A 23,206-nucleotide genomic window follows, 5' to 3' on the forward strand; every position below is an offset into this window, starting at 1 on the left:
TCTGAGGCCCAGGAATGCCCACCTCCCTTTGGAAAGCCTGCATTTCTGGGGCTCACAGCCAGGTCCAGGGGGCTGCTTTGGGGGGGGGGGGAGGGGCTCAGAAATGGACACCAAGCCCCCAAAGCAGCCCACTGGACCTGGCTGAGAGCCCCAAAAACGCAGCAGCGCTTGGCCTCCCTTTCTGAGCTCTGAAACAACTCCATTGAACCTGTTTTCCAAAGCCCCCAAATGTAGGATGCCATTTTGAAATCCTGCATTTCTGGGGTTCAAAAACAGGTCCAGTGGGCTGTTTTGGGGGGCTCAGAAATAGACACTGGGCCTCCCCCCACAGCAGCCCACTGAACTTGTCTTTGAACCCCCAAACCCAGGACTTAACCTCCATTTCTGAGCCCCTAAACAGCCCAGTGAACCTGTTTCCAAGCATCAAAAACACAGCACTTGGCCTCTGTTTCTGAGCTCTGAAACAACTCCATTGAACCTGTTTTTGAGCACCAGAAACGCAGGACTCGGCCTCCCTTTCCGAGCCCCCCAAACCACCCAATGAACCTGTTTTCTGAGGCCCAGGAATGCCCAACTCCCCTCTGGAAAGCCTGCGTTTCTGGGGCTCAAGGCCAGGTCCAGGGGGCTGCTTTGGGGGCTCACAAATGGACACCGAGCCCCCAACGCAGCCCACTGGACCTGGCTGTGAGTCCCAGAAATGCAGCATTTAGTCTCCCCTCTTAACCCCAGCCAGCCCCCTCAGCCTCCCCTTTTCAAGCCCCACAGCAGCCCAAGGGACATGTTTCTGGAGGCCCCAGAAGGCAGGGCTGAACAACCGAGGCTAAACCCTGCATTTCTGGGGCTCCGCAGCAGGCTCGGGGGCTGTTCGCGGGCTCGGAAACGCACTCCGAGCCCCCCCGCAGCCGCTGAACCCGTCCTCGGGCCCCCCCAAACCGCAGCCCTTGGCCTTCCCGCTCCCCCGACCGGCCCCCTCCGCCCCCCTTCGGGGCCCCGGGCCGGTGCCGGCGCAGCGGCCGGGCAGGACTCGGCCCCGCGCCCGAGCCCCGGCCGCCCCGGACCCCCCTGCGGCGCCCCGCGCCCCGGCAGCCCCCTCCCCTCCCCTCCCCTGCCGGCCCCGGGCTCGGGCCGCGCCGGGCAGCGCGGCTGGGGGACCCTCCCCGCCGGCAGCCCCGGCCGGGCGGCACCGGGCTCCGGCCCCTCGGGCTTTGCGGCTCCTCCTCGCCCCGCGGCTCCCGGCTCCGGCTCCCGGCTCCCGGCTCCGGGCACCGGCCGCCTCCCGCCCCGGCCGGTCCCGGTCCCTCCCCGCCCCGCTTACCTGGGCCCCGCGGCACCGGCCCCGGCCCCGGCCCCGGCCCCGGCCAGGAGCCCCGGACACCGAGCGCCGCCGCCGCCGCCGCTTCCCGCGGCTCCGGGGGCCGCGGGGGCCGCGCAGGCGCCGCCAAGGGGCCGCAGCCCCGCCCACACCGACGCCCCGCCCACACCGACGCCCCGCCCCGCAGACGCCCCGCCCCGCAGACGCCCCGCCCCGCCCGAGGCCCCGCCCCCGGCGCACACAGCAGCCCGGCCCGGCCCGGCCCGGCTCGGCCCGGCTTTATTGCGGCTCGGCGGCGCCCGCCGCTCCCTCGAGGCCGCTGTCGCGGAGGAGCCGAGCGGCCGCCTGCTGCACCCGCGCGTCCCCGTCGCCCCGCAGCGCCCGCAGAGCTGCAACGGCACCGGCGTCAGCGCCCCTGCTGCCGGCGGGGCCGCCCGCAGCCCCCCGGCCCGTCGCCTACCTGCGGCCAGCAGCGTCGCCTCCGGCCCCGGCAGCCACTCGGTGCCCGCGTGCTCCACGAGGACGCCTGCGGCACGGGGCACCGCGCGGCGTCACGCGCTGCCCGCCGCCCCGGCCCGGAGCGCGCGGCGGGGAGGCGCCGGCCCCGGCTGCCCGGGGGGCCGCGGCCCTCGAGGCGCCCCCCGGGCACCAGCACCTGCCACCCCACGGCCCCGTGGGCGCCGCCGCCCCGGCGCACCTCCCGCCCCTCCGGCCCGCACCCCGCGCCGCCCCGGCTCACCGGCCACGTCGAGGGCCGCGGCCCGCAGCTCCGCGCAGCCCTCCAGGAAGCAGCGCCTGGCGGCGACGTACAGCCTCTGCTGGTGCTCACGGCTCTCCTGGGCCTGGGGGACGCGGGCACACGCGTGTCCTCCTCTGCCCGCCCGAAAACGCCCCCGCGGCGCCCACGGCCCGGGCACCGCGGGCGGGTGCATCGCCCGCCCCCTCCCTCCCGCCCTCCCTCCATCCCTGCCCGCGGCCCCCGCGGCCCCCGGGGCGCGCAGCTCCTCACCAGCAGGCTGCAGACGGCGTCCTGCAGCTCGGCCGCGCTCAGCCTGGTGCCGACGGCGATGCCCTGCCGCACCCTCCTCAGCTCCAGGAGCGGCGCGCACAGCCGCAGGGCGCCCTGGCACGCCTGGCAGAGAGAGCCCAGCCCTGTCGCGGCCGCCCCGGACACGGGGCCGGCAGCAGGGAGCCTGCCCCGGCCCCCTCCGCGGCCCCCTGCGCGCGGCACCGCTGCCGGCGGGGAGGGCGGAAACGTCCATGCGGCGCCGCGCGGCTTTGCCGGCTGCTTCGCGCGCCAGCTCCCGGGCTCTCACCGTGGCAGCTCCCGCGTCCGGGTCGCGCAGGTGGAGCACCAGGCTGGCCCACGTGCTCCCCAGCTCCCGGGCGAAGAAGGGCCTCCACCGCCTCGTGGCCGCGGCGGCCAGCACCCCATACAGGGTGAAGGCCGCCGAGCGCAGCGACGCCTGCTCCTGCAACCCAGCGCCCCCGGCCGTCAGGCGGGCGGCGGGGACCCCTCGGACGACTGCTCTGTAACCCCCGAGTGCTGCCCGTCGAGCGCAACGCCCTCAGAAAGGACCCCCGGGGGAGGGGAGGGGAGGGGAGGGGAGGGGAGGGGGGCCACAAACAGCGCCGCCTCCGTCTCGCCCAGACATCGGTGTCTTGCCCGAACCCTCCCGCTGCGGAGCTGCCCCGGCCCGCGCCGCCCCGCGCCCAGCCCGCCAGGGACCCTTCGAGCGGGCGCCAGGCGACGCCGCTCGCTTACAGCATCAAAGAACGCCCTCGTGGCCCTGGCGATGTCCTTGAAGGCGGAGCCCACGGCCTTCCCCCGGAGCTCGTCGACCACCTTCGCCAGCGCCAGCAGGCTCTCTGCCACCACCTCCGCCGAGGCATCCTCCAGGCCCCTCCGCAGCGCCGCCAGGATGGCTCCCTTGCGCTTCCGCAGCTGTAATGCGCGCACCAGCCTCTCGCTGTCCTGCCTCTGACCGCCCGCCTCTCCCGTTGCCCCGGGGCCCAAGCTTCCGGCATCGGCCCCGAGCAGGGGGCAGCCCGAGGCTCCCGGCGGCACCTCCGCCCCCTCTGCAGCCCGGCTGACGCCCGAGGACGCAGCGCGCCCGGGGGAAAGGCCCCCGGTTGCCTCTGCTGCTCTGCCCAGGCTCCTCGCCAACCCCTCCGCCGCTCTCTGCCTGCATCTCTCCGGCCAGGGGCCGCGTTTCCTGCGGGGCAAAGCCCCCCTCACCTTCTCCGGCGCGCCGCTGACCGCGTTGCCCAGCCCGCGCGCTGCCATCTGCCGCACCGTGCTGCTCGGGTCCCGCGCTTTCTCCACCAAGGCCCCCAGGACGGGCTGAAGGCACCTCCTGGCCTGGGCCGCTGGGTCCTTCATCAGCTGCAGCACAGCGACCCGGCCGTCAGCAGCCGGGGACGGAGGCGGACCAGGCCCGGCCACAGCGCCCGCCCGGGGCGCCGCGCGAGGAAGCCCCACGAGCCCGGCCTGACGCCCCCGGCCCCCGGCCGCCTCCCTTTGCGCCCGGCCCAGGCCGAGGGCAGCGCTGCCCCGGGCCCCAGGGCGCCCACGTTGGGGCGGTCGGCCTCCGGAGAGGATTTCTCATTGGGTCCCGGGGCCGCTCAGCAGAGCTGCGGAGCTCCAGGCAACCTGGCAGCACGTCCCGGCTGGGGTCGGGGACGCCCTGGAAAGGGGTCGCTGACAGAACGCCCGCCCGTCCGTCCTCTGCCCCGGCAGCAGCGACGGGGACCCGGAGCGAGCGGTTTGCAGGGCCAAGAACATCCCTGGCCGCGGCGCGGGGGAGCGACGCGGCAGGGGCCGGGGAAGGGCAGCTCCCGGGAGGCCTCCTACGAGGGGATCCGCTCCCGCCTCGACTGCGACACTTGCTGCCGGCACCTCCCCAAAGAGCAGCGTCATGAGAAAACCCCTCCTAAACCTGCCTCTCCCTCCTCCTCTCTCACCTCCGCAAAGAAAGCCGCCGCCATGACCCGCAGGTTGGACGACGGGGCCTCCAGCCACTGCGTCAGGACCAGCACGACGGGCAGCGAGACGGTCCCGGCGCGGAGCAGCACGCTGCGCACAGAGCACAGGCAGGCGGCACGCGGTTACGCAGGCAGGCACCCGGCCTCAAGCCCCAAAATTCACCCGCTCCCCCGCAGGCTCCGCTCAGCAACTCGGAGACGGCCAGGCCAGGGGAAGGGTCCCACCAGCCCCCCCAGGGCAGCGAGGCGCCTCCGCGGGCTCTCACCCGGTCAGGAGACAGACGCCGTCGTGGTGAGCCCGCGGGTCTTCCAGGGCGGCCCAGGCTCCCTGCTTCCGGAGCAGCCGCAGCCACTTCTCCTCGAGGCTCGTGCGCAGCACCACCTCCAGGGTCTCCAGGGAAAGCCTGGGGGGAAGAGCAGCGAGGCCTGCATCACCGCAACAGGCTCCTTGGGCAGAGCTAAGGAGACGCCGCCGCCTGCGAGGCGATCCTTCCCTCGAGCTCAGCCTCCCCCGGGGAGACGCAACACGCCCCAAAATGACATCTCACCACCCTGGCGTCTGCCCGGCTGTGAGAAAACTGGCCTTTTCATCCTTCCTGGCACCCCGAACTCACCGATCGCACTAGAAACCCCCAGGCTCTAGACTTCGCGCCAGAGGCCCCGTTGCCAGGGCCCCGGGCTGCCCCGGTCACCCGGCCCCAAAGGCAGGCCACGGCCACCTCCCTTTCGCGGGCAGCCTGGCCTGGCCGGCGCCACGCCGGGTTTTATCCCGCTCGTTCCCGTCCCTTCTCCAAGGGGCAGCAGGGCAGAGGGAAAGGCACGACACCCCGCAGGCAGGAGACGCGGCAGGCAAGGCCCGAGCCCTCGGCGGTACCAGCCGCGTAGGAGACGGGGCAGGCCAAAGCGCTGCCTCGGGGCCGTGAGCGAACGTGGCCCGGTTACGGGGACCAAAGCCCAGCCCCTGCGTCTGTCCCGCTGGCTCCTACCTGCAAGGATTGTCATCACTCGTGTGTCCCTTGAGGAACAGCTTTCCCCGGGTGCTGACTTGGGAAAAGGGCATCTCCTTCCCCAGCGTGGCGCTGATCTGCTTCAGCAGCACCGGCAGCAGCTCCGGCAGCAAGCGCTGCACAGCCTCCGGGGTCTGCTGCGTCGACACCACCTCGCCGATGGCACGTGTGATCTGCAGAGAAATTCAACCTGTGAAAACAAGGCCTTTTCCCACCCTCCCCTCCCGCCTCGGGGACCTTTGCTGTCCGCAGTTCGGCTTTCCGCAGCAGCCCCGCAGGCTGGCAGCAGCAAACGGTCTCGGCTGCCCCCGCTGCCAGCGCTGCGAAGGGCCCAGCACGGCACCCCGGGGGCTCGGGGGGGTCGCGACGTGCACAAAACTCCCTCAGCCTGAAGGGTTGTTAGGACGTCCGATGCGAAGCTGCAGAAATGCGTCTGCCAGCGCACGCACCTTGAGCGGCTCCAGCGCAGCCTGACCGTCGTCTGCCTCAGCCTCCGCAGAGCTGCTCCTGGGCTGGTCGTTTCCCGAGCGCTCCAGTTTTTCCATTAAAGCCCTCAGGAGCTGCTGCACAAAGAACTTCCTCCCCAGGACCCGCCACAGCTCCACGGTGCCGCTGCAAGGCAGCACAAGTTCCCCCGTGAGCCCGCGGGCTCTGCGACCTGCGATGCCACCTCGGCGGCGGCCAAACGCTCTCCTGGCCTCCAAGGGGCTGGCGCGGGCCGGGCTCTGGCCGTCGGCTCTTGCCGCGCTCAGGCTTTCTCCCCCCGGAGCAGCAGGACCGGCTTCTCCGCTGGCTCCTGCTTGCCCCGTCGGCGGTGGGTCCTGCCTGCCCGCGGGGCCGGGGCACTGCGCGTACCTGTCCATGGGCAGCTGCTTCTGCAGCAGGCTGTCGATGACGGCCCCGGGGTGGTAGAGGGCCAGCACGGACACCGCCTCCAAGAGGACGCGTCGGAGGGTGTCCTGCTGCATGGTCGGCATCCGGATGTAAATGATGCTCAGGATTTCCGGCACCTGAACGAAGACCAAAAGAGCCGTCCTGCCCATCCTTTCCTCGTCCTCCCGCACAGCCCGGCACCCCACTTGGCCGATGAGCAATTCCTGCTCCCCGACCGTTTCTCAAGAGCCAGCCCTAAAGCCCGAAGGCTCTGGCCAGCAGCAGGGGGACGCTGGACCGCCACGGGAACACATCTCTGCTGCCGACCGAGGGCGACACCGAGGAGCCGCCCTGGGCCGAGGGACCTGCCTGTGGCCCCCTGTGGCCCCAGACCCAAACCCGAGCGCAGCAGAGCCCGAGCGGAGGAGGGCAGCAGAGGCTGTGACCGTGCAGGCACCGGATGGGAACAGGCCCCAGGGCCACAGGCACAAATCACCAACAAAGGGGCCATGACTGCTCCCGAGAGCAACGCCACCCCGGGGCTGGCACAGCCAGGCTCAGGCAGAACGACGAGGACCCACAACAGCCACCCAACATCAGAAAAGGCACCATGCACAGAGCAAAACGCCGGCAGTGCGTGGAGCTGGGCACCAAGGAACAACGAGCAAGGAAGGGGACTGTGCTAGCGAGCGTGTAAGAAACCCCAAGCAGCACCAGGAGTCAGGAGGAAGAAACCCCCAGCGTCAACGTCCTGTTCCTCCCGGGGCAGGGCCCGGGATGCCAACAGTTTGCCGCAACCCCCCTTCTTCTGGAGGCAGATGGGTGCCGTCCCCCTTCGGGCCCGGGGCAGGGAGGGCTGAGGGCACAAGGGGCAGGGCAACGGCCGAGGCGGGAAGGCCAAAGCCCCAGGGAAAAGGTGTCTCTCTCACCTTCGTGGAGAGCTGCCCCCCGCATTTCTCCAGGAAGGTGACCAGCCACTCGCCAGCTGCCTGAGCGCACGCGGACCTGACCGACAGCATCCCGTCCAGGGCGGCAGAAATGAAATCCGTAGCCTGCGCTTCGGGGATGTATTTGCAGATGATCTGGGGAGAAATCAGAAACAGGAGAGACCACGTCACACGTCTGCTCCGGCTCTTCAGAAAGGAGAGGAGACTCGGGCGCTGGGGGGCGGCGGGCCAGTTCGCTAGGCCTGGCGGGTGCGACCGCCTCCCAGGGCAGCCGGGCAGGCAGGGCTGGCTGAGCGCTGTGCGGCCCAGAGGCCTGGAAGTGTCTCCCCGGGCGCTGCTTGCTCACACGCAAAGCCTGCACCCTGCCCGCCCCCGGGGCCAGGCCCTCAGGATGCCAGAGCTGCTGAGAGCCCGCGCAGGCGCTGCGCACGCCGACCCCCCGCAAACGCACGGCTCGATACACGGGACGCCCAAACAAGTACGTGTTAAACCCAGCAAAGGGAGAACGGGCAGGAGACCAGAAAGAGAAGGCAGAGCAGCTTCCCGGCTTCCCTCCAGCACCTCTTTTCCCACAGACGGGTGGGACGTGCGGTGTGTGACGGTCCCACACGCGTGCACACACCCACCCACACACCCACACACACCCCCCGTGGCCTCTCCTCCTTCCCCAGCGCGCCTGAAGGACGGACACGCTCGACAGCCGCTTGCTGCTCGCTAACCCCCGGCGCCCAGTGCCACAGCTCTCCCAAAACGGAGCGGGGCCCCGGCCGGGAAGCAGGCAGCTGCCTCGGAGCCCGGCCACCGGCTCCCCCCGCGCTGTCGGGGCCAGGTACCTTCGCCAGTCTGGAGGAAGCCTGGAGCTGAGCCTCGGCGTCTGGGGCGCTCAGCCGCTGGCACAAGGGCTGCACCTCGTCCTCCTCGGCCCCCGAGTCCAGAGTCTTGCCTGCAGCGAGCACCAGGAGAAAAGGGCCGTGATGGCGACGCAGACCCCACCTCTGGCCCGCGGGCCGGGACGAAGGAGGAACGGAGCCCGGCCCCACGCGCTCGTCGGACCCCCGGGGGCACAGAGGCCCGGCTGGCCGAGCCTGGCCGGGGGCTGCCCTCACCTCGGATGCGGAGCAGGTGGCCCAGGCAGGCCCCTGCCCGCTGGCGGGACGCGGCCGGCGAGTCACAGACGAAAGGCGCCAGCAGTCCCACCATGGAGCCAAAGAGCTCGAAAGACTTTTCTCCCTGGAGAAACAGAAGGCCGACGAGAAGGTCGCGGGCGGCCCCGATGGCCGATCTCCCTCTCCCGGCTGTGCTGGCGTCCGAGCCGGGGCAGGGCAGCGGGGCAGCCAGCGGGGCAGCCCCACAGCCCAGCAGACCCGAAAGCCAGCACCCAGGCCCGGGGCAGAGCTCCCTGCCGGGGACACAGCCCGCAGGGAGGGGGGACACAGCGCACAGGGGTCCCTTCTCACCGTGCGCTCAAATCGCTCCTCGTAAGCGCCCAGCAGCTGGGCGCAGGCCTGCAGGGCCCTCTCGCGCTCCCACTCCTTGGCCGAGGTGAGCCAGTACTCCAGCACCTGGGCAAGAGCAGACCTGTCTCCCAACGGGCCTCCCCGGCCTGCCCGCCGCCACCCCAAGCGTCTCCCTCCCGCGCAGAGTCCCGCCGAGGAGCTGGGACTCGGCAGCCGGGGGCGCCGGCCCCTTGCCACCCCGTCAGCCGCTCGCGGGGGGCACCAGCGCAGACGCGCTGACCCTGCCGACTGCACAGCCCAGCTCTCCCCGCGCACCCTCCACCCGACGCCGGGGACGCCTCCCCCGACGCCCCCCGGATACTCACGTGCAGCATCTCTGCGCACCAGCCGGAGGTGAGGTCTTCCTCCAGCAGGGCTGTCACCAGCTCGCCGAGAGCCCCCATGGTCTGCGCGTGCAGACACTGAGAGCGGGAGAGAAGGACGGGCGTTGGGCCGCACACGGAGACGCCCAGCGCAGCCGGAGGGGGCAGCGCGCAGCGCCTGCTGCTGGGGGATCCCCCGGAGAGGCCGGGAGAGAAGGGCCAAAAGGTACCTGCACGCGCAGAGCGTCCGCCGCTGCCGCCCCCTCCTCTTCCGCCTGCTCCGGGGCAGGCAGGGGCATCGCGCTCTGCAAACACTGATCCAGGAGGTCGCGGTTTTCCTCCCGGCTCAGCGACGGCTTCAGTTTGCTGGCAGAGAAAAAGGAAGACAGGAAAGAGGCTTCCTACCCCTCCCCAGAGCGGGTCAAACCACAGCCCCCCCAGCCCTGGCGGGAAGAGCCTACCTCAAGTGCCCCAGGGCCAGAAACGCCTCCCTGCGCAGCGGGGACACCAGGCAATCCCGGGGCTCCTCCTTCACCAAGCCCTGCAGGTCACAGAGACACGCGCACCGTGGGCAGCGGGCAGCGACCCAGAGCCCTCCCGCCGGGAACAGGCTCTTCTGCTCACCCTGCCCCGGCGCACGCCCTGGGCACCCGCATGGCTCCCACAGCGGCACCGGGGCCGGCCAGCTGCCCCACCGGGGACAGACTCACTGCTCTCCCCAGCGACAGCCACCGGGCACCAGCACCTACGGGCCCCGAGCCTCAGGGCGCTCGAGAGGCCGCGCACAGCCAAGGGAGAGCATCACGCCTCGGGGCAACCGGCCTCGGGGCTCAGCCCCAAACTCCCCGGCGGGACAGTCCCGGCCCCGGCACTCACCAGCAGGATGCCCAGCAGCTCCCGTTTGGAGGAGAGCTCCACGCGGTGCGAGCCCCCCGCCCCCTGCATGGCGCGGCTGACCTCGGCGACGCTCTGGACCAGGGTCAGCTTCAGCTGCACGTCCTGCGGCCCAGGAGAGAGAAACACAGCGGCACCGATGAGCAACGCCTCACCGGGCCAAAGGCTGGCAGGGGAACACGGCGGGGCGGCCAGCCCCAAAGCACAGCGCACGACCACTGCATCTTCCAGGAGCCGCAGGCACATGGGCTCGGCGCGCGGGTCGGAGGAAGGAAACCTCCTCTCCCCTCCTTGGAGGAAGCTCCCCCCGGGAAGGCACAAGCTTTCCCGGCAACCGACTGCAAGGAGACCCCGGACCCTGGCCCGGCGAGCGGGAGAGCGAGCCCAGCACGCCGGCGATGGGAAAGGTGCGCGGCCAGGGCAGGAAGCAAGGCCCCATCGGGCAGCACTTACCTTGGTGGAGATGGTGAAGCCCAGCACCTGCAAGGCGAAGGGGGACATGGTGAGAGGCAACGAACGGTCGCAGCGCACGCAGCCACGCGGACACAGGGACACGCAGAGGGACACGGGCTGCGTTTGGGACTCGGCCTTCAGCGCAGACCCCTCCTCGGGGCTCTTTGCTACGAGACGGCCCGTCGTGGCGAGCTCCAGCTCGGAGCCGGGCTGGGGCAGGCGGCGCCTCGGCGTGGCCGGCCCTGCACCCGCGCACCCACCTGGCAGCTGGCGTGGTAGTGCTGCAGGATGCCCCTCACGATGTCACTCTCCACGCGGGCCAGGAGCTGCTCCCGCGGGGCGCAGAGCGCGATCCGGCTGTAGGCCAGCATGAGCGCCATGTGTGTCCCCGCTCTCTTCCCCTGGTGGTATTCCTGGGCCGTGGGAGAAGCCACGAGACGTCAGCCCAGCACCTCCATGGACCCCAGCTCCCGCTGCCTCCCAACGAAGGAGCTGCCCCGCTTTCCATGCAGCAGCCACCACTGGGCTGCTACTGCTTTACAAGTGAAAAAAAGGCAGAGGAAAAAGAAGCCAAGACACCCGCGATCCTCTACCTTCAGGCGCTTGAAAACCCCCGACACTGGTCTTTCTTCCATGGAAGAGCCAAACTCCTGCACCAAGTCCAACGCAAGGTGGAAGTGGCTCTCGGCAGAGCCGCCTACAACGCAAATCATCCCCTGCAACACAAGAGAAAGGGACACTCAGCCACAGCAAGCTCCGAGCGACACCTGCCATAACATCCCACGGAAACAGCAGCGACACGGAAATCGGAAGAGCCTGGAGCGCTCTGCTGGGAGAGATCACCGCTCCCCTGGGAACACGGAGGGGCTCAGGGGAAAGCAAGGGGAGAAGAGGAAACCCACCTCTCTCTCAGACGCCTCCAAGTAATTTGTTCTCAGTAGATATTTCTTCACTTCCGCGCGGACGTAGGGGACGTGCGGACACACTGCCAGGGACACCCCGATAGCCTTGTACAGGAAGGCCTGGAAGAGAAGAGGCCACCCCAGACGAGGTCACCCACAACCTGGCGGGACGGAGCGGGGCCGCGACGCCCCAGCCCGCGCCAGGCATGAGGAGCCGGCCGCGGCGCCTGGCCGTTCAGCCCAGCCCCGCTGCCCGCCGGTGCCGAGACAAAAGCCTGCGTGGCGAAGGGACGGGAGCCAGGGAGCCCGGCCCGCCCGCAGAGGGCAATATCTGCAGGCGCAGCCCGGGGAGCGTCCCGGGCTCTCGTGCCAGCGCCCGTGGGGAACGGGAGCAGAAAGGAGACCTCGGCAGGGACCCACCTGCTCCCGGGACAGCCGGGGGTAGCTGCCCTTCTGCTGGCTCAGCTCGAAGCTCAGGCCCATGGTCCAGGCCTGGCTCTCGATCGTCTCCAGCGACGATCTCAGGAACTAGGGGAAGCACAAGCTCAAGCAAACCCTCCCCGGCCCCTGGGCGAGGGCTGCTCGCCAGGCGCCCGCTGCTCCTGCTCTCTCCCTCCCTCCACGCAGGGAGCCCCAGCGACCGGCCCGGTGGCGCACACGTATCCCGCAGCCATCGCTCGGGTTCAGTGAATCCTGCCTTTCTGCCCAGGGGCGGCGGCTTTCCACAAGAGACAGCCCAAAACATCTCGTCCTCTTTTCCCTTCCCTGTTTCATACGGAGGATTTTCTATTTCTCTGGGCGCTGGGAGATCATTCTTCTTGAGGGACTTCAAGGCACGCCTGGCGCTAGCCTGCACGTGGCAGCTCCCTGGCTATACCGGTCACGGCCCGCGTCCCGCAGAGCCGCTCACAAAGCGGAACGATGTGACACGGCAGAACAGGAAACGACCCTCTGTGACCCAGAGCCCTTTGCAAAACAAAATCCTCTGGGCGTTTTCAGGGCGTCTTGTGGGCGTTTCCTCTTTTCTAAACTAAACTGGCATTCTCCTCCTTAGGCTCCCTCTGCTCCTGGGGAAGTTCCCACCCACACCTTCCCCCTCTTTCCCAGCGTCATTTGCTGCCCTCGCAGCAGCGCTCCACCTTAAGCAGAAGGCGCTCCCACTCGGCAGAGTCCAGGCAGCTCTCGCTTTTCCCTACAAAGCCAGAGCAAGACACGCTCAGTGTCACTTAGCACCAGAGGAGCCCAGGGGTCTCCTTGGCACTCCAACACCCCCCGGCTCCCACGCCAGAAGGGGCCCGAGCCGGGAGGCTCAAGCCCCGGCGCCAAACTCTTGCCAGGCCCCAAACACCCGGCGGACCCTGAGGACGGGGGCCGGGGTCACTCACAGACCCGCCGGGCCCAATCCCCCTCGCTCCACTGCGGCTCCCAGGGCAAACCAGGCCGTCACACGAGGGCACGGACCACGCTCACGCGTTCTCACCCCGACGCGTCTCCCCCACCCCCAGGAGCGCCGAGCCCGGCCCTCCCAAACACCCACCCAGCAAGGACGCCGGGGGGCTGCACAACCTGCTCGTGGCCCTAACGGGCAAGAAAGGCCCCGGCCCCCGCACGCACCGCTCCTGGGCGTTACTGCCCTCGGCGTCAGCGCGCGCTCCCTGGCAGACGAGCGGCCGCAGAGCAAGCGCTGAGAAACCCAGGGCCGATTCCCCTCCCTCACGCCTGGACGCTGCCTTTTCCTGCCTCCCCTTCGGCCTCCCCAGCCCCTTCCTCCCCGACGGCACTTTACCTTCCAGGTACTGCAGCAGGAAGGGGATCTTCACGGCCCACACCATCCCCACGGCGCCGTGGATCGCTCCCGGCAGGGCCTGCAGCAGCCGCAGGGCAGCGACGCCGCAGCCGCCGCCGGCGTGAGGAGCCGCCGCCAGCACCTGGGAGAGGGCAGGCGAGACCTGGGCTCGGGGCGGCCGCCAGAGCCGCGGCTTCTCCCCGGAGGGAGGGCGGTCGCTCCGCCCCGGCCGGGAGCCGCCGGCGTTGGCTTCTCCACGCCCAGCAGCAGGGTCCCCGCGGGGCAGGGGTGGCTCCGACTCGCTCTCGCACGCTTCTTCCTCCCCGGAGGCTGTCGGCCCCGGCCTGTGAAGCGGCTCTGCCCCGACCTCTCCCGTCGCCTCGAGGCCACGAAAGCCCTTTCCCCGGGCCCCTACTCACCAGCAGGCGAGCCAGCAGGGCCTGCGGCGTCGGCAGCTTGGCTGCGAGGAGGAAGAAAGGCCAGTGAGAGCGGCGCGACCGCCATACCCGGCCCCTCTCGGCTCGGGCAGCCCCCGCGCGGCCCACGGGCTGCTGACCGGCTGCGCTGCCGCAGCCCTGTGCCGGGGCTTCCCCAGGGCTGAGCAGACGGAGGTGCAGGCAGCTCCAGCGCGGCTGGGAAACGCTCCCGGGCCGCAAGCAGAAAGCTGCCAGCAGTCGAGCGAGGCGTCTCTGCCGGGCACGAGGAAACGCGGCACAGAGCTCCCTCGCCCCGGCCAGAGGGGCACGGCTCTGCCCGTCCTCGCTTCCGCCTCCCGCCTGCGTCTGGCAGAGCGTCCCCGGCCCCCGCACGGCCCGGCAGAGCACACGGCGACGGTTTCGGCTTCCTACCTCGCTCCCGGGAGGCCACGACATCGGCCTCCTCCTCTCCCTCCTCGTCCCCTGCTCTCTCTTGGCGCTCGGCCAGCTCTCGGAGGCACTGGGACAGGGGCACCAGCGTGCCCGTGTACTGGGCTGGCACCACGTACTGCAGGAGCCGTGGCCACAAGAGCTGCAGACGAGAACGAGGCAATTCAGCACTTTGGGGCTCCCGCCCCACCGCCAGCTCAAGAGCTCATTTTAGCTCTGAGGGGGAAACGAAGGGCTGCGTTTCCACTCGCCCTGTGCACATAGGGGCCTGTTTGGGGAGCAGTTGGGGGAGAGCGGGGCAGGGAGGCAGCAGCAGGGCGCAGGACGACTTACTTTGGTCATCCCCCTGACAGAGACGTCCACAGAGCCCAGGATGTCCAAGCACAGGGCTTGAAGGTCTGTTGCTTCCTGTGCTTCTGCCCGAGAAAGGTTTCCCTGCGCCTGCAAGACACGGTTTGGACAACGCCAGCGTCACTCCCTGTCCCTGAGACGGGAGGTGAAGCGGGAACCACCCAGCGCTGCTGTGATGTCCCCTGGGAGCACCCGTCTCCCGTCTCCCGAGGCAGGAGAGAGCACAGAGGCCCAGAGGAGGGGCCAGGTCCCCGGCCAAGGAAGGACTAGACAGGCTGCGACCAGGGAGACCCGCTGCCCGTCGGGGCGCTCGCCAGCGTCCTTAGTCGAGGCCAGCGGCAGCCCGAGAGCAAAGCTGCGAACAAGGATCCCCTCGCCAGGACGGGCTCCAGCCACAGAGTCGGTGAGCACCGCTCATCTCTCGGGGCGAACAGTCAGCGCCGCAGTCGGATTTGCTACGCGCTGGTGGGAGGCCAAAGCGCTCCCCCGGCACCCTCCGAGATCCCCCCCAGGAACGGCGATGGGGACGCCGCTCAGCCCTCTGCACCGCTGACTGCAGCCCTGCTGAGGGGGGTTCCCCATTTCCAGGGCGCCCGCAGGGGCTCCCAGGACACCCCGGCACAGAGCGAAGCCGAAGCGTCACGCTCTGCCCTCACCAGTCTGCCGGAGGCCTGGCTGAACGTGGCGAAGACGTGGGCCACCAGATCCCAGGCCGAGCAGCTCTGGACGCTGCAGCTGAGCAGCTCCTTGGTGAAGCGCAGAACTGCCCTCGCCACCTGCCAGGGAGGAGATTGCAGTTATCCCCCGATAAGATAAGATATTCCCCCCCCCCAAGCTCGAAAGCCGAGGGGCAGACGCCTTCGCACCCACCCAGCCCATCTGCCCCATGGGGAGACTACACGGGCGCAGGAGACCCCTCTGCTCCCACGGTCACTGCCCTGCGGGGAAATTTCCACAGGGAAACGCTCGTCTAGGCTTGACCCCGACCCGCTGGGGCTGGCCAGGCTCTGCCCCGGGGGAAAGCTTTCTCTGCCGCCCACCCACCGCGGTGCCGCCCCTCGCCAACCAGCTCACCTTCCTGCTGGGGTCTCTCAGCACAGACCGCACCGCCTGCACAAGCAGGGGCAGGCGCTGTCCTCCCTCCGCTGCTGGAAAAGACGGGGAGAGGCGGGCGCTGAGGCAGAGCCCTCGGTTCAGCAGGGAGCTGGCAAAGCTCCCAGCTCTTTCACACCCGAGCGGCACAGAAAACTGGGCACGAGACTGTGACGGCCGAGGAAGCAGCAGAGTCCCCGAGTGACTCCCTTTACAGACACAACTGTGTGACGCGACAGACTGCTATAACAACACGGAGCACTGCAGAAACGCGATGGGGACACGTAGCTCGTGCCCCTGCCCCGTCACCCAGCGTCGGGCGCCGTCACTGGTGTGTCACCGTTTACAGCTGCCCTGTCAGATCCCTGTCCCTGCAGCCACGTAGCAGCTCGGCTGGGGACAAGCCCATTGCAGCTCGTTTTGGGTGTTTGTGCATCGCTTGCAGCCGTGTCTGCCCCCAGCCCGGCAGGCCAAACCCCTGGCCGGCCTCACTGCGCCTCGCAGCACTGACCTGCAGAGCGCACCAGGGCTCTGAGCAGCTCCAAGGACACCACGCGAGCGGCCTCGCTCCCGCTCCCCAGCTGCGAGTGCAGAAAAGCCACCGTGTCCTCAGCGCAAACTCGGGCTGCCAGGGAAAATTCGTGCTCTGTGTTAGCTGCCCGTGTCTTCCCCCCATTTCAGAGGTTTGGGAGAGAGCGGCAAGGGCACAGCGGTGTCACGCGGAGTGTCCTCCCCTCACCCAGCAGCAGGACGCAGTAGGTCAGCTCCGACCGGTGGTCCCCGCTGTGCTGCTTGCTTTCATCACTGAGCTGTGGGAACAAGGTGCGTTTCAGAGAAAAGAGCATCAGGACTGAGCGGACGGAAAAGAAACTGCTCCCTCCGCTCTCGGCTCCCCGGGAGCTTTGGACAGCTGCAAAGCGGCTGCCTGAGTCGGAGCGAGTCGCCCCGGGCCGGCCGCAGACTCCCTGGAGAGAGAGATGCCGTCCCCGAGGGACGTTTCGCCCCGCGACCGCAGCTCCTCGCCTCATGCAGTGGATCACCCTTGCTTCGCTCCGGAGCTCCAGAGGGAGCCCAGAGGGAAGTGCCTGGGCTTTGGTGGCCAACTCGGGATGCCGAACTTCGAGGAGATGAACCCTTTCCCCAACCTTTCGCTTTCCCCCTCCCTCACTCCCAAGGCAGGCCTAGCCCCGGGACGCGACCCACAGCCAAAGCCCAGCCCACCCCACCGAGGCGCTGGGCACATCCAGAGGTCTGGGGCGGCCGGGCTGCCCAGGGCTGAGCGGGTGCAAACGCTGCGCTCCGCTCGGGGTCTCTGGGCTCCAGAGAGCTGCGACGGGGCTGGGAGGGAAACTGCTGGGTGAGCTGGGCTCTCCCCTGAGCCTGCGCACAGCAGCCACAACCAGCTCTACAACAGCCTCCAGACACCGGAACGGGAGGCGACTCCCTACAGTCTGCACGGACCCGGCCTTCAGGTAGGTCCTCCTGGAAGGACGCTCTGCCCGGCCGTCCAGCAGGACCTTCCTGGCCGCGCGAATCAGGTCTGCTGCACCCAGCGCAAGCGGCACAAGGTCACGCTGCCCTTACCTGGCTGTGCACAGCAGTGCCGATGGCCTGAAGCTTGTCCTTGGGGATGAGGATCTTCGCTTCCCCCAAAGTCTCAAGAAAATAACTCAGACCCTGCAAGGGAACGGGGGAGGAAGACAGGCGCTGTCACCTAAAGCAACGTCTTAAAAAAGGAAAACCAGCCTCTTTGTGATGAACTCCTCAACTCCAGCCCCCAGGAGAAAAACCCAAACCCTCCTGCACGGGGCTTCTCGTGTGTCCTTCCCTCCCAGCAGCAGCCTTAGAGGGCTTCTCCTCTGCGCAGAGCCCATCGGACGACGTTCACACCCCTCAGACCTCCCCTCCCCGCCAGACGCGGCTGGATGGTGCCCAGGCGTTACAGCAGAGCCCCTCGCGCCCACGGTGCTCTCGGGACACGGCTCGAGGCCTCCCTTCCCAAGGAGGTTGGGCCCCGAGGACGCTCAGCTCCCTCTCGGCCCCACCTGCGCTGCTCTGGTGCTGCCCGAGAAGCCCAGGAGGCCTCAAGCCTCCCCTGCCCTCTCCATTTCTTCTCAAGGGGCCCCAGCTCCTCCAGGCACCCCACAGCCCCCTGAAACCTTGCAGCACGTGCACAGACCCCATGGCCATACCGAGCCCCACTGTGACACCTCACCTTGGTCACCCGGAAAGTGTCCTGGACCTGCTGATACTGGCCCAGGAGCCAGGGGAGCTGCGCCCACACCTGCTCCCGGTGCTCCTCCTCGTGCAGGAGGAGGCCCATCATGGCAGCCATCGCCCCCAGGACCGCCTGCTTGACCTGCACGGAGGGCAGTGAGACGCTCTTCATCAGGGCTGAAGGTCCTTCCGCCCCGACACGGTCTGCCCTCCCCACAGACAGGCGTTTCCCTGCTTCCCCTGGAGGACGAGGGCTTGCTCCACAGCAGAGGGCACGTCCCCAGCCCCGGGCCCCCCCGGCCCTGCCCAAAGGCCCCGGATTCGGCTGGGTCCCAGCAGGGCGGCCCCCGGCCCCGTGCTCCTGGGCGCGGGCAGCGGCTGAAGATGCAGTCCCGCACGCTGCCTGTCGCCTGCCACCAGCATCGGCAGGGCCCGGCTTTGGGTGCTGCATCAGACACCCTGCTCCCTCCCCGGGCGCCTCTCCTCCCACACGGCCCTCATGCTGACAGACAGACGGACCCCAATGTTGCTGCTGCCGCCGCGGGGCTGCCACGGCAGCCGTTCTCACCTCCTCCTCCTCGCAGCCCAGCCAGCTCCCTGCCACGTGGCAGAAGAGCGGGTGAACATTGCTGCAGAACTGGGCCTGCCCCATGCGCGGGAAGGGGCATTTCTCCCAGTCGCGCAGGTAGGTGTTTACGGCCTTCGACCACTGCTCCAGGACTGCAGCGAGACAAGGCAGAAGGCTCACGTCAGAGTCTGCCGCGCGGAGGAGACTGGAGGAGACCGGGTCTGGCTCCAAGGACAAGCCGTGCAACGCTTTGAGATGCCGGGACCGAAACGCTGCATTCTTGCTCGCCTCCTCCCCATCACTCCCGTTCCTCCTCCTCACAGCCTTGGTCCCCCCTGCACTTCTCACTGCCTCCCTGCCCAAACCTTCCCCAATACTCGCCCGCTCTCTTTGAACCCCACAAAACCAGCCTGCCCTGCAGGGAGAAGGCGCGAGTGAGCCTGGGCAGAGCTCCAACGATGGGAGGTCGCACCAGGAGGAAAGCGCAGCAGCAGGGGCAGCGGCAAGGGCCCAGGAGGGCCTCTGCACCGTTGCGCTGAGCGCCCCCACCTCCCGCCCACAGAAACCTCCTGGGCTTCAGATCCTGCTTCGCCCCGTTGATGCTGGTGGGGACGGCAGAGGCCTGACCTCGCCGCAGGCTCGGCCCTGCCGTGGCCCAGCAACAGCCCCGGGCGCCGAGGGCTGCTCCGGCCCTTCCCCTCCCCGCGGGGCCGACACTCACCGCCACAGACAGCGCGCAGGGTCCGGCTGCTCCCCACCTGGCTCAGCATCGTGAGCATGGCGAAGAGCGTCATTCCCACGAAGGGGACGCACCGCAGGGCTGCACAGAGGGCAGGGGCAGGGGCACAGAGAGCGGCCGTTGTCAGAGGAAGCTGGGGCAGCGCACGGGGGAAACCCCGGGGCAGCGCGGCAGGGCGAGCCCGCGGGCTGCCGGGCCCCCGGGGACGCGCTGGAGAGCCAGCGGGGCACCAAGCTGCCCGAGGGGCCGGGGCAGGCCCCAGCATGGGGAGGGACTCGACAGGGCACCAGGGTGCTGGGGCCTGCCCCGAAGCGGGGAGCGGGGCAGCCCTTCGGGGGCCTGCGAGGGCGGCGGGGGCAGAGCCCGCCACGTTGCCTCTCCCGCCCGTCCCGTCCGTAGCGCTCCGGTTCAGCACGGAGCATTTGGGGGACGGGGAGGATCCCTTCTCCCGGTTACCGCAGACCGTAGCCCCGAGCCGGAGGCCGAGGGGCCCTACCGTAGCTGCTGGCCAGCTTGCCCAAGGTGACAAACACAAAGTCCTCGGAGATCTCTCCCAGGGCCCTCAGGTGGCACTGCAGCTCATACATGACGCTGTCGAAGTGGGAGCGGGCCAGAGCCACCAGGACGTCGCTGGCGGCCGTCCGCACGTCCTCCGTCACACCCTGGCGAGAGCAACGAATCCCCCCTCAGCAGGAGAAAGGCCGAGGCAGCCGGACAGGCTGAGCGCGCCGGCGGCCACCGCCTGCCTCCAGCCCTCGGTTCCTGCCTCGGCCACCTCCCTGCGCAGCTCCCGGTATCGCCCCCAAATCCACTGCAGCCACGAGCCCCCAAGGCCTCTCCCTCCGGGAAACACTTGCTGGTGCACAAATCGTGGCCCTGCACGTCCCAGCTCCGCCACCAGCCCTGGGCGCAGGCGCTGCTGGCTCAGGGAGCTGCTCCCGCTCCCCGCTCCCTCTGCAGCTCTCGCGGAGGCAGATCCGCGGGGAAGGAGCTGCCCCAGGGCGGCTGGCAACCTCTGACGGGTCTTAGCGCTCGAGACGTGTCGGCAGAGCCCTCCTGCGGTTTACAGAGCCCGGCTCCAGCCGGGCGCCGCTGGCTGCCTTCAGAGAGGAGCAGCTCACCTGCGCCGCTCTCATGTCCCTCGAAGCCGCTGCGATCGCTCTGCCCAGGACAGCGCTCTGCAAGCGGCCATCCTCGGCCTGCAAGACTCTCTCCAGCTCTCGGTAAGTCTCCGCCCTGTCGCCCTGGGGACACAGCCCAGAAGGGAACAGGTCGGCCCTGCTGTCCCTGACCGCCAGGGAGCCCCACAGCTGCGGACACGGGGCCCGCCAGCGGCAGCGTTTGCAGCACGCGCCGTTCGCGGGAGGGCAGCGGCCCCCTTGGGAAACCAGGGGCCCTGCCGGGCGCCTGCGAACCCACGCGCAGCCCAGCGCGACGCCCCCGCCTCACCTCCTCGTCTTGCAGGCGGTTGCACAGAGAAGTCACGAGGTCAGCAGAGGTGGGGACGGCTGCAGGGACGGACTCTGCCGCCCTGCCTCCATCCTCGGCCACGCGAGGTCGGGACCAGCAACCTCCGCAAGTGAAGAGACCTGAAAGGCGAGACCAGAGGACGAGCGTCAGCTCTGCTGGCCTCAGCCGTCCGCACCAGCCCGGGGAAAACGCCTCCCCCGCCGGGAGAGAAACCCCTCCGCTCCCCGCTAACGCGGCGGCCCAGGCTGCGCTCGCGGCAGGGCGACGGCAGCGACTCTTCCCCTCTGCTTGGCCCTCGTGAGACCACCCCCGCCCGCTGGTCCCCTCTCAGCTCCCACTACGAGACAGACACGGAAACGCTGGGCCGAGTCCAGCAAAGAGCCACCGCTGCAAAGGGCTGGTGCCCGGAGCACAGTAAACACGAGGAGAGGCCGCGAGGGCCAGCTTTGGCCAGCCTGGAGAAGGCCGGGGGAAGCGCGCTGCTGCCAGCAGCTCCCAAGCAGAGGGTGCAGAGGGGACGGAGCGACCCTCTGCTCAGAAACGCCCGGTGATGGGGCGAGAGGCAGCAGGGACAAACGGGGAGACGGGAAATTCCCGTTAAACGTTAGGAAACAATTGTTCCCCGGAGGGTGGCCGAGCAGGGAAGCAGGTGCTCATGGAGGCTGTGGGACCTCCATCCTCGGAGATACCTGGAGATCCTCCCACCCTGATGGGCCATGGCCCGCGCAGCCCTGCTCCGAGAGGCCCTGCTTGGAGCCGAAGGTCGGCCCCCACCCCACAGGCTCCCGGCCCCCCTCAGCCACGCTGTGCACATAACACCCGCAGCCTGGCGGGTTTGGAGCCACGGCCTCTGCTGCCCGAACGGGCCAGTGCTCCTGAAGCCACTAGGCCCATCAGGCCCGACTCCTCGTGAGCCAGCACTGAGGTCCCCTGCAGTGCTGGGGGAGAGCCCGAGGCCGGGTGATGGCCCTGCACACTTTGCTCCGGTCCCCTCTCCCTTGCGGTTGGGGCGCGCTAGCTCCTTGGGTGGAAAGTCCGTCAAACGAGGGCCCGGCGGAGCCGTGCGGGAGCGAGGAGGAGGCGTTCCCCGAGGAGCCGTCGCCAGGCTCAGGGGAGCTCCCGCAGCGGCAGGAACAGCCGGCCCGGCCCCAGCCGGTGGCGCTGAGCGCCGGGGGGTCTCCCGCGGGCCCCGGCCCCTCACCTCGGAGCGCCCGGAGTCTCCACATGGCGCCGGGCCAGGGACAGCGCTGCTGCGCCAGCCCCACGTGGATGCAGAGCGGGACCGCAGGGACCCACTCCTACACACCACCCTCACCGCCGCAGAGCGCTGCGGCCAATGAGGGCCTGGCCCGGCACGCCCGCCTACATCACAGACGGCTGCGACCAATGAGGGCCGGCTTTGGGGCACACCCCTGCGCATCACAAAGGCCTGCCAGCCAATAAGGGCAGGCTCCAAGGCCCCACCCACCCAGGGCAGGGCAGGGCAGGGCACCCCGAGGTGCCCCAGCACCCCATCTCCCTCTGTCACTGCCCTCCACCTGCTTCCCTCGCAGGGGTCTGGTCACCAACGTGGCCGGAGCAGCGGCTCCCAGCCCCTCCCTGCTCCCGGAGCCAGAGGGCACGGGGCTCAAGGCGGCTGGCTTGGCCTTCTCTTGCCTCTGCCTTTTTGCCTGACTTCCTCCAAAAAGGAGCCTTCTGCAGACTCCTCACCTCTGTACGTGCTCGTCTGTGCCTTCCCCTCTGCTCCCTCCACAAAGTCCTTTTGGCACTCCTTCTCCAAGCACAACAAAGCTGGACCAAAAACTGCAGACCTCAAACCTGCTCCAGTCTTAAGCGTGCCATAAGAACAGGTGGTCAGGTGAAGGGGAGACACCCGGTTCATATCTTAAAGGAACATTTCAGCTCCCCTCTACTGGGCAGGAGAAAATTTCAACAGAAGACAGACCCTGGAAATCAGGCGTTATTAGGGTCTGGGCATGTAGGGACTAACACAGAGAGTCACTTTATTGAGCTGACTGTAAAATCCACGCTGGCACGGCCTAACTGCATCCAGTCATCAGCTTTTACTTAACATAGAGTACAAATTTTTACTCCGTTTCCAGAGCCAGCCAAGAACATCAACATCTTCTCAAACGTAGCAGCACCCATTTGTTCAGACGTAGTGGAACAAATGCTAGTGTGGGATGCTGTGCAACATCCTCGTGCGCTGGATTTATTTAGTTGCATTTCTATAGTCTGGGGGCTCTTCTGGCAGAACAGGGGATCGCTGTGCTTGTTGCTGAACAAATGCAAAACAAGGAGACGGTCCCCGTGCAAATGGGTCATGCTCACAGGAACATGGTCACAAGGGAATCCCAGCTCCAGGCGCAGAGGAGCCGCCCGGGGCAGCAGCTCCTGGCAGATGAGGGACAGCCTGAGGCAGCCCGGGAGGGCTGCAGTCTTGGCCCAAATAATTTTGCCAGAAGCAATGAGGACAGAGGCTGACTGATCCTTCAGTCCAGGCAAGCAACGCTGGAGACCAGGGCCACCTCCCGCTGCATTGCGGAGAGGCCCCCACTCACAGCAGAGCAGCCTCACCAGCAGGCTCTGACCAGCCAGAAGCTCAAGCTGCTCCAGGAAAAACAGGAAAACACCTGACCTGTCCTGGATTTGCTCTGGGCCAATTCTTGCAGGAACTACTGCTCGGTCCTTGCTTGCCAGCCATAACTCGAGACAGGAGACATGTGAATGGAGACACTCGCGCGTCCCCGACTGGCAGCTAGCAGAAAGCAGTGCTCTGCCTAACAGTGTGACTTCCTGTGCTGGGCATAAGCTGCAGGGCTCACTGCATTCACGCCTGAGCGTGCCACCAGCTGGTGCATGCGTGCCCAAACAACTTAGGCATGAGCACCCAATTATTTCATGCATAAACACCTAAGCAAATTA

General features: G+C 68.6%; 1 protein-coding gene across 1 annotated transcript; it reads right to left on the reverse strand.

The window, feature by feature from the left end:
* Nucleotides 1–1,574: 1,574 nt before the first annotated feature.
* On the reverse strand, nt 1,575–21,507 carry LOC138067068 (maestro heat-like repeat-containing protein family member 2B). Its single transcript, XM_068941027.1, has 42 exons — nt 21,483–21,507; nt 20,261–20,400; nt 19,933–20,055; nt 19,308–19,473; nt 18,794–18,892; nt 18,073–18,224; nt 17,503–17,646; nt 16,872–16,964; nt 16,027–16,096; nt 15,799–15,912; nt 15,270–15,343; nt 14,852–14,971; nt 14,178–14,285; nt 13,827–13,986; nt 13,398–13,438; nt 12,979–13,120; nt 12,332–12,384; nt 11,613–11,720; nt 11,193–11,312; nt 10,884–11,006; nt 10,551–10,703; nt 10,291–10,317; nt 9,820–9,942; nt 9,405–9,484; nt 9,174–9,309; nt 8,947–9,042; nt 8,582–8,686; nt 8,231–8,354; nt 7,958–8,067; nt 7,107–7,259; nt 6,160–6,314; nt 5,754–5,916; nt 5,284–5,477; nt 4,564–4,701; nt 4,277–4,388; nt 3,552–3,698; nt 3,078–3,257; nt 2,629–2,784; nt 2,322–2,444; nt 2,052–2,154; nt 1,773–1,838; nt 1,575–1,701 (listed from the first exon to the last, which is right to left on the reverse strand). The coding sequence occupies exons 1-42, from the start codon at nt 21,505–21,507 to the stop codon at nt 1,592–1,594; spliced, it is 4,929 nt and encodes a 1,642-aa protein (XP_068797128.1). The 3' UTR covers nt 1,575–1,591.
* Nucleotides 21,508–23,206: the final 1,699 nt, after the last annotated feature.

This window comes from Struthio camelus, chromosome 4, assembly GCF_040807025.1.
Source record: "Struthio camelus isolate bStrCam1 chromosome 4, bStrCam1.hap1, whole genome shotgun sequence".
NCBI classification, from domain to species: Eukaryota; Metazoa; Chordata; class Aves; order Struthioniformes; family Struthionidae; genus Struthio; species Struthio camelus.

What these genes read in the sequence shown, in the direction of transcription:
- LOC138067068 (XM_068941027.1), bottom strand. Translation starts at nt 21,507, where the DNA reads ATGTGGAGACTCCGGGCGCTCCGAG. An exon ending in CTACTGCGTCCTGCTGCTGG is followed by an intron (nt 15,913 to 16,026) that starts GTGAGGGGAGGA and finishes TTTCCCTGGCAG; the next exon opens with CCCGAGTTTGCGCTGAGGAC. An exon ending in CTTCCTCCAGACTGGCGAAG is followed by an intron (nt 7,260 to 7,957) that starts GTACCTGGCCCC and finishes ATTTCTCCCCAG; the next exon opens with ATCATCTGCAAATACATCCC.